General features: G+C 44.8%; 1 protein-coding gene across 7 annotated transcripts in view; it reads left to right on the forward strand.

The window, feature by feature from the left end:
* Positions 1-9190, forward strand: part of FSHR (follicle stimulating hormone receptor) — a 166773-nt gene extending 157583 nt beyond the window's left edge. For 5 of the 7 annotated variants that reach the window (XM_027622140.2, XM_027622141.2, XM_027622142.2 and 2 more), the window contains 3 exons: positions 3076-3261; positions 3611-3811; positions 7780-9190. In XM_027622140.2, coding sequence (XP_027477941.2) covers positions 3076-3261; positions 3611-3811; positions 7780-9004 — 1612 coding nt within the window. In that variant the 3' untranslated portion in view covers positions 9005-9190. The remainder of the gene's footprint in view (positions 1-3075; positions 3262-3610; positions 3812-7779) is intronic. The other 2 variants (XM_027622144.2, XM_027622145.2) reach the window with 1 other exon arrangement.
* The last annotated feature ends 1163 nt before the right edge of the window (positions 9191-10353 follow it).

The raw sequence follows: 10353 nt of genomic DNA on the forward strand, positions 1-10353 counted from the left end.
AGTCATAGAGGAACCGTTGCCTGAGGCAGAGGATGGATGAGAAATACCTTAACTTTTACCCCTCCTCCTAGCCTCCAATCTCCTACCAGTTTCATTTGCTGAACGCAGCAAAGCTGATTGACAAGGGGGTATCTGGGAAATGGAACCTGCAGAGGCCATTCCTTCTGAAATACAAACCAGAGCACAGAGAAGGGCACAGAATGGATGTTAGAGACACCAGGCAAATGACCCACACATCACATCCAATGCTTTGTACTTCAAAGTACATGGGGAATCATTAAACAGTTTTAAGCAGGAAGCCACAATCTAACTGGGTGATATTTTTGTAAAAATACCAATCTGCAGTGTAAAGATTGCACTGGACAGATGGGGGGGGGATGGAGGGGGAGGGAGGGAGGGAGGGAGGGAGGGAGAGAGAGAGAGATGGTTGTGACAGGTAATTTTATTTGTCAACTTGACTGGGCCATGGGATGCCCAGATAGCTGGTAAAACACTTCTGGGTCTACCTATGAGACTCTTTCCAGAAGAAATTAGCATTTGAATCAGGGGACCAAGTAAGGAAGATCACCCTCCCCAATGTGCATGGGCATCATTCAATCAACTGAGGGCCCAAAAAGAACAAAAAGGCAAAGAAAAGACAAATGTGCTTGCTTTCTTCTGGAATTGGAATATCCATTTTCTCTGGGCATCAGACTTTGGAGCTCCGGGTTCTCAGGCCTTTGGGCTCTGGGACTTAGACCAGCGGCCTCCCTGTTCACAGGTTTTTGGACTTGGACTCAATTATACCACCAGCTTTGCTAATTCTCCAGCTTACAGATGGCATGTGACAGGATTTCTCAACCTCCATAATCCCATGAGGTGATTCCCATAATAGATCTCTTCCTATGTATCTCTTTATATCCTATGGGTTCTATTTCTCTGGAGAACCCTGACAAATGCCATAGTCACAAGAAGAACAGTTATGAGACTACTGCCTTTCTCTAGGTGACCTAAACTAAAGCAGTGGCAGAGAAGTGGACTGATTTGAAAGAGACATAAAGTCGGACCTAAGAAGACAAAAAACCCAATGTCCAAGTGAGGTAGAGTGAGGAGTCAAGGAAGACTTCCAGTTTCCATTTTGAACAACAGGGGGGAAATGGAGGAGTCATTTGCTGAGATGGAAAAAAAACAAAAGGACGAACACATTTACATGGAAGGTGGTAAATTTAGTTTTCATACTTGAAAGTCATTAAAATGGTGGGGTCTGAGGGACAATTGATTATCTGGGCCTGAGGTGCAGAAGTAGGATCTGAGCTGGGATTTACATTCAGAAGCCATTAGCATATCCCTGGTATTTGAAACCAACAAAGTGGGTAAGATCACCTGGAAGGTTATTTACAGTCAGAAAGGTACCTGAGGTTGGAGAAACTCCAATATTTAAAGGAAAGAGAGAGGAGAAAGAGTAACAAAATCACAAGTTAAAGATGTCGGAAAAAATTAAAGAGGATGTGATGCCATGAAAAAGTCTCAGAAAGGAGGAATGTTTTACACGCAAAATATAACTGAGAAATGGAGAAGCTTAGAATGAATAGACAACCTTGTTGAGTATTATTTCTCTAGGGGTTAGGAAGAAACTGGACTGGATTATGAGGAAATAGTTATCAATAAATGATGTCACTATTTTAAGTTTGGGAAAGAGGTGACAGAGAGAAGCAGTTGGGGTGGGTTTCATTGGACAAAACGAAGCATTAAGAATTTTTGAGAAATCAAACGAATGATGCAATGACAACAAAGTTTTGAGAATATAATTTTCACCAGACTGTGAGAACATATGTGGTAGCAAATATATTTTCATACCCCCAAGTTTCACTGCTCTGAGTACCCACCGCTTTGACTTAGAGGAATGCAGACATGAGAAGAATCTCCTTCTCCACATATATCCAAGTGTGCTGAGATGAGTCCATTCCGGTCATCACTTGCTATGACCCCCATCAGAAGCACTCCTTCATGTCCAACTTGCTGGCCCCAACAGGTCTAAGCTGGTACTATTGAAAGTTCCTTGCTCCCACCAGCTGGTCTTGGTTGTTTTGAGAGTTGCAGCTGCCAACCAAGCTGCCAGCTAAGCACCTAATGTCACTGATGCAGGTGCCAGAGAGGATGGGATTCGGAGCCCTCCAGGGACACGGCCCTGATTAGATGGTCCAGATGGTCCATTTCTGGGGGCTTCCATAGATCCCCGCTGATTTGCCCCGATAGAGACTCCTACAAAGCAAGGACAACTGTGTAATCGAGACAGAGGCAGAGACAGAGATACAGAGAGACAGACAGACAGAGATGTTTATAAGAATAGCTACCAGTCATTAAGTGCTGTCTATTAGCCAGGAAGTTTTCTGTGTACTTTTAACTCATTTAACTGTCCCAACAACCCTCTGAAGGAGCTAGGATTATGACCATTCCTATTGTATGGCTGAGGAAACAGACATGGAGAAATGACATGACTTTACCAAGGTCACAGGGCTAATAGGTAGAGGGGCGGGGAACATATACAGGCTAGTCCGGCTGTGCTGTGCCCACCACTCTCTGGCGCCACTTGGACTTCGTGCTGAGGGTGCCTCTACTGCCCACCAGACTCCTCTTCCCCTTATGGTATGTTTCTTCTTACCCTTTTCTGAAATTGGGCCACAGATTCCATCCCTAGCTCATCACAGATATTTTTATAGCTGACTTCACATTGGGTAGGAAATGGCTTCAGTCTTTTAGATATCCACTAACTTACATAGGTCCATTTCAAGACAGACTGTAAAAGGGGAGATGGCTGAAGTCAAGCCCCAGGTCAGGCAGGATGTGAGTATATCTGGGAATCAGAGAGACCTGTTATCTAAGTCCTCCTAATGCAAACACAAGGGCCAGGGCTCCAGGAGACCAAATGCCCTAGTAGCTGTATACGGATCTGACTGAGGTGTGTTGGATCTACTGGCATCTCCCTCCTCACCCATGTTAAGAATATCCCTACTGTGTCTGCCATTCTGCCTGCCAACCAAGCAGAAAATTTTAGGTCCATGATAATCATGTTATATTTATGTTTTATCCTTCTAGAGACATTTCAAGAACGAGGATCCATTCCCTGCCTAGCTATGGCTTAGAAAATCTGAAGAAGCTGAGGGCCAGGTCAACATACAACTTGAAAAAGCTTCCCAGTCTGGATACGTTTGTCGCTCTCACGGAGGCCAGCCTCACCTACCCTAGCCACTGCTGCGCCTTTGCAAACTGGAGACGGCAAATGTGAGTCTTTCCATGTCCAACCCTTGAGCCCCACTTGGACATTTCTCCAGTGCAGAACTTGGTCCACAACTTCTATGTATCTGCAGCATGACGAGAATCCACTTAAAAGACCTCCCAGGTTAAAGCCCTTAGGCATATTCTAGATCAAAGCTTCAGTACTGTGAAGCGTTTCTAATTTTCTTGAGAATGGGCTCATGACAGAGGGCTACACACAATGGTCGATCACCTTCCAAATATTAAGGGAGGTAACATGAAAAACTCCAGACTGTATAGCACCTGACTCATAGCTGATGCTTCATGAATATTTATTCCCTTTTTCCTTGGTACCAATATGGATTTATTCTTCCAGTCCCACACTGTGCCACCTATATGTGTCCCAGAAAGCAGCCAAGTCAACTCTTGAGGGGAGAAGGATAACTGCCACACCAGAGACTGACGCACACATGCACAGTACAGCCCAACCCCTCCAAGACTCCCTAATCCATCTTTGGATGTTAGCACCTCACAGAGAGGACAAAGATTGGGACACCTGTTCGCTTTGGCTTTCAAGGTTGGTCAAATTTGAAGAAGCCCAGAAAAAGAGGGTAATCCAGACAGAGATAAAAACCAGGAGGCAACTGGTTAAAAAAGATGAGGAAATCATACAGAGGATCTGAATAAAGTAGAGAGGAAATATTTTGGAGATTGCACATAAAAGTTCCAGACATTGAAAGGATCCATTGCATATAGAATGCACCGGATATCAGGAGTTCTCAAAGCCCGCACCCTCCCCGAGCTCACTGACACAATCCACACCATGCACTCACACTCAGATGATGACTTACACACTCTTGTGCAGCACCCCAGCACTAACACAGCTCCCTGTGTCCTCATTCCACTGCATGGTACGGTCTCCTCTATTGTTCAACCTTTAACACACATTCACCTGCCCATGTAGACTTAGCCCCCGCTCAAAAGCAAGATAAAGCAAAAACAAAACAAAGCACGGTATATATCTAAAATGTTGTCCAAGTAACTAGGAGTCCCCACTCACACCCATTAGAAGGATTTGCAGAAAAAGGGCTACTTTTCAGAAATACCATGCATCAGGGAGGCACTCTCCAGAACTGGACACTCCTCACACATTAGCCCATGGGTCAGGGAACTTCTTCCTGACGACTAGAATGTGTAAGGGCTTGGGCTGAGGCACAAGGTTTGCCTCTTTTGTATTCCAGACAAGAGTTATTCCAGCCGGGGCAAGAAAGATACCAATTTACCAACAAAACCCTGGAACTCATACCCTTCCGCAGAAATCTCAAAGGCTATCAAGATCACTCTAAGAACTGCATGTAATCTGCTGTCTGGCCCAGGTGCTAACATGCCACAGGAATATGTTACCTAACTGTCCTGCTCAGACTCCGCTGGTCTTGCCACCCCTGGTGGCATACATGCAGCTTCGGGGTTCTTCTCAACCGGAAATCTCTAGGTCGGTCTCACATTGTCCCGGGACTTGAAGCCTTCCCGGACTGCCTCCAGACCCCCTGGCTCTCACCCTTTCTAGGTCCCTATTATAATTTACCATCAGGGCCTGTCTGGTAGAGCAAAGGAGAGGCCCACCCCTCTCCTAGCAAGAGGTGCCAAAACAGAGTAACAAAAATTGCAGCGGGCATTTAGTCTCTGTATTTAACAAACTTACGAACACAAAATTAAATAGGTATGCTATTCATAAGATAACTGCAGGGTTTTTTTTTTCTTTAACGGTGGCATTTCATTGTATACCACAGTAGGTATGGTTTAGTAACAAGATGCAAGCTTAAAATTGTATGATACAATTGTTCTTCCAATCCTCATTTGACAACAATGCCCAAGATATAAACGTTAGGCCCTTGTGACCGTGAGGTTTTGTCAACGGCCCTCCTGGACTATCACCGAAAGACCTTATTAACTACACACCTGATCTATCCTGAACCATGTAGCTCTTCGTCTTGAGTTCTGCACTCAGCTGGTAATGTTATTTTGCCCATTTTGTGATGTTAGCTTTATTTAGGCCTTTTCTTCACAACAAGATTTTAAACTGATGCACTGTGGCATAGACATCTAAGTGCTCACACAGGGCCTGGCCCCCAGCATGAACTCAGGAAGTCATGCGGTCATCTGTCTTGGTATTGCTCACATTGGCTCAGTTCTCACTGCCCAGCTCTGTGATTCTTTGCAACTTTATCTCATATAATTCTCATAAAGGCAATAATATTTTTATTCCCTCCTCAGAGGCAGAAATGGAGGCTCAGAGACAGTAAATAACTTGACCAACACCAACCAGAGTCAGAGCCAAACCCTCTGCTTTGTTTCCAAAGCTCAGACTCTAGGCCACTCTGTTATACACTTCCCAAGAACCTGTCCAATGATTTATCAAGGTCCAAGAATACCACTTTTTAAAATGACCCTAACCTGAATTCCCAACTCTTTATGATGTTTATTATTTGCTAAGGTACTACAAAGGCAAGACTATATTCCCTCATTTCTATTTTTGTTTCTATTATAAGTGATATACACTTATATGTGGAGGCCCTGATGGTAAATTATAATAGGGACCTAGAAAGGGTGAGAGCCAGGGGGTCTGGAGGCAGTCCGGGAAGGCTTCAAGTCCCTTTTCTACACTCATGTGATTGGGTCATTTCTGTTTCAGGAAAGGGAAGCATCAATATTTAAAATAAGTTAGTAGCATTATCCACAGTAAGAATCTTCACAGAAGCCAACATAAGCCCCAGTAAGCAAAGACTGTCCCTAGATGGTTAAGTCAGATCTGTTTCAATGAACCGAATTGTCATCTGCAGGCACCAGGTTACTTACTTTCTGTTCTTAGAATTGGGCTGCTGCTAATCCGATGACAGGGTTTAGGAATCACAAGTTAGATGAAGGACCATAGTGCTTCTCTTGTTCCCCCAGGGCCCATCTCTGAGCTCTGTCTCACCTTTCTTGTAAGATCTCTGATGAAACCGAAAGATTCTCTGGCATTTTCAATTACATGTATGTTACTGTTTTGCTCCATTAATGCAACCTGTGAGTGATGGGAGAAGCCCAACCAGTCTCTAAAAACAAAGAGGACACATTCTCCAGAGGAGTGGGGGGGGGGGGGGGAAGAGTCCTTGGGCCAAGGGACGATGACTTCCTGGCAATTCAGTTCACTTCCCAGAGGGGAGAAAAGGAAAGCATTCTCCCTAATAGCCTCTTCTTGTAGATGTTGACAGGGAAAAGTTCAGTCAGTATGTTGGAACACTTAACCAGGACCCCGCCTTCAGTATCAAATGCCACCTTTACCTCCTCTACTCCCCCAGCTGCTCTCTCTTTATGGGGGATTCTTTCAAGGGTTTAAATACCTACTTCCCTACTCATATGAGATTATGTTAGGGTTTGAGAGAAATGAAGTCACCTAACATTGCTGTGAGATTGCTTCTCAGGGAGGGAGAGTGGGAGGAAGTGTATGTATTTATGTGAAATTTTTTTCCATCCAAAAAGAGACCTGGTGTAGAACATCTCCTTTCCTTAAGCCTTTGCTTCAAAACAGAACTATTATCCCCCCCCCCCCCCCCGTCTCTACATGCACTATCCACCCATATGGGTAGGATATTTATCATCTGGTTTTCATGCAAATCCCTTCTGAAAGTACTTCTATTTTGTTGACTAGGCCTCTTGTACATTTGGGCTTAAAAGAAAAACCAAGACAAAAAAGTGAGCCCGAGAAGAGCCAGTTCCCCAGGGAATAAGTTATAATCTCAGAATGATTAGAAATCCCCCTCCTTGCAACCCATGTTTGCTCTCTCAGCACTCACTAGATAACTATTTAATATGAGAGAGCCAGGTTTCCCTTGCAGACCAGTATATACCTGGGGCCTATTGTGGCTCCTGGGAAGTGAGCTGAAAGAGAATAATAGGACCCTCAGTAACATTTCAGGCAAATCACAGACCTCCCACTAGTGTGAGCAGCAAAGACCCAGGGAAAGGTGCTGGCTGGCAACTGACCACAGACTGAGCTTCTCTGCTTTATGTAGATAAAAGAAGCAACTAAGTTCTCATTTCAGTCAGCAAACAGTCCAGACCTTCCAGCAACTAGAGTAGAGAGTAGAGGAATAGCACTGTATCCTACTCAGGCATAGTAACGGAGAGCTGAATAGAAAGGAGGAAGGCAAAGGGTGGAGTAGGTATTAGGTCTGTAGATGATTTGCACTTAACAGCAAAGCTTAGCTAGTCCCAGGCGCCTTCCTCCCACATTCACGTTGTGGCCAGATGGTTTCCCCAGTGGGCCATCCAACTGTATGAATATATACACAAGTTGTTCTGTTCATTTACAGTAAGCACCATTAACCCTTGAGCTTAGCCTCAAGGGCAGACTGTGAGAAGAGAAAAAAAAACAAACCAAAACAAACAAACAAAAAAAAACCAGGAAGAAACCCCATCATTTCTACCCTGTGCAAAAACAGGGATGTATTTGCCCATTCTGGATCCAGGATGTTGATTCTGTTCCTTTTTGTATTTTTCTAGCTCTGAGCTTCATCCAATTTGCAACAAATCTATTTTAAGGCAAGAAGTCGAGGATATGACCGAGGCTAGGGGTCAGAGAATCTCTTTGGCAGAAGATGAGGAATCCAGTTACGCCAAAGGATTTGACATGATGTACAGTGAATTTGACTATGACTTATGCAATGAAGTGGTTGATGTGACTTGCTCCCCCAAGCCAGATGCGTTCAATCCATGTGAAGATATCATGGGGCATGATATTCTCAGAGTCTTGATATGGTTTATCAGCACCCTGGCCATCACAGGGAATATCATAGTGCTGATGATCCTGATCACCAGCCAATACAAACTCACAGTCCCCCGGTTCCTTATGTGCAACCTGGCCTTTGCCGATCTCTGCATTGGAATCTACCTGCTGCTCATTGCATCAGTTGATATCTACACCAAAAGCCAGTACCACAACTACGCCATCGACTGGCAAACTGGCGCAGGCTGTGATGCTGCTGGCTTTTTCACAGTCTTTGCCAGTGAGCTCTCAGTCTACACTCTGACAGCCATAACACTGGAAAGATGGCACACCATCACCCATGCCATGCGGCTAGAATGCAAAGTGCAGCTCCGCCACGCTGCTGGTGTCATGCTGCTAGGCTGGATCTTTGCCTTTGCAGTTGCCCTCTTTCCCATCTTTGGCATCAGCAGCTACATGAAGGTGAGCATCTGCCTGCCCATGGATATTGACAGCCCCTTGTCACAGCTATATGTTATGTCCCTCCTTGTGCTCAATGTCCTGGCCTTTGTGGTCATCTGTGGATGCTACGCTCACATCTACCTCACAGTGAGAAACCCCAACATCGTGTCCTCCTCTAGTGACACCAAGGTCGCCAAGCGCATGGCCATGCTCATCTTCACGGACTTCCTCTGCATGGCGCCTATCTCCTTCTTTGCCATCTCTGCCTCCCTCAAGGTGCCCCTCATCACAGTATCCAAGTCAAAGATCCTCCTGGTCCTATTCTATCCCATCAACTCCTGCGCCAACCCCTTCCTCTATGCCATCTTCACTAAGAACTTCCGCAGGGATTTCTTCATTTTGCTGAGCAAGTTTGGCTGCTATGAAATCCAAGCCCAGACTTACAGGACAGAAACTTTATCCACTGCCCACAACTCCCACCTGAGAAATGGCCACTGCCCTCCAGCTCCGAGGGTTGCCAATTACGTGCTCGTCCCTCTAAGCCATTTAGCCCAGAACTAACACATTATGTGCAAATACCACCGTGTTGAATGGTAACTGAAGTCTCACCTTTGAAGTATGGGCTACGGCAGAGTACTTCTACATACTCCATACTATTTAATCTTCCTGGCACACCTAGAAGGTGACTTGCTCAGGAACTACTCCATCTGATCGATTAGGAAGTTCAAGTAGTAACAACATTCATAATTAAAGCGATACAGTACTACATTACATTTGTCCTTTTCTTTACAATGTTCACAGTGCTTTTGTTCAGATCATCTCAACTGATCCCTATAAAAGTTCTATTAAATAGGCAAAACAGGGATTGTTCTTGGAGTTGCATAGACAAGTAAACCAAGACTCAAAGGATTAAGTGGCTTGGCTTGTAAGAGGCAGAACCAGGATTAGGTGTTCTGGTCTCCAGAGAACTTCCAAGGGAAGCAGCACAATGTTCATTCACTCATTTAACAAATCTTTCCTGAGTACCCAATGTGATGGCTTTGTTATGTGTCAACTTGAATAGGCTGAACTACATTACCCAGAATTCCCTCATGTGTTTCCCATCAGGGTGGGCCACAGGGAAGATTCTTGGGAAAAGAGATTAAGGGAAGCCCTAGCCATTTTGTCATTCTTACACTTTGTTGCCGATCAGCTGATTCAGCTCACAGCTATGAAGCAGCTCCTGGGCCTGCAAGTGCTCCACCTTGCCCCAGTTCTCTGACTCCTGTGGCCAGGTATATGTGCTTCATTCCACGATGAAGAATCCCAGCTTCCGCAGAATTCTTTCATGACCAAGGGGAGAGCCAACAAGATGGAAATGGCGCTCAGTTTGATTTCATGGGGTTCAGCTCATGCTGTGGCTTCCAGCATGTTCATCATCTTCCCTTTATCACTGCCTCCCCTGTGGACTTAAGCTCCAGCATCGGATGTAGAGATGACATCCTCTGTAGAGATTGCTTAACCAACCTCCAAAATTGCATTAGCCAATTCCCTGTAACAAATATTTACTGCATGCATGCATGCCTGGTTCTGCTTCTTTAGTTGAACCCTCATTTGTAGAAGATAGAACCTACTATATGGCATGCATATAGGTTATAATGTTAAGAACATAGCAGCTTTGGCATTAGAATTGAGATCTTATCCTGAATCTATAATAAGCCAGGACACTACCTCTCCAGGCTCCGTTTCTTCCTCTGTTAACTGGTGTTGGTTTTAATTCCTACCTATTGGGCTTATTGTAAGAATTGGGTACGAAAATGGGTACTAACAGGCTTGGTGAACTTTAGTTTACTTCTTTCCCCCCAGACCAATGCCTGGACTAGTGCCCAGGTCTCCTGACCCGCAATCTAGAATTCATTCCATTATACCAT

This window comes from Zalophus californianus, chromosome 8 (assembly GCF_009762305.2).
Source record: "Zalophus californianus isolate mZalCal1 chromosome 8, mZalCal1.pri.v2, whole genome shotgun sequence".
NCBI classification, from domain to species: domain Eukaryota; kingdom Metazoa; phylum Chordata; class Mammalia; order Carnivora; family Otariidae; genus Zalophus; species Zalophus californianus.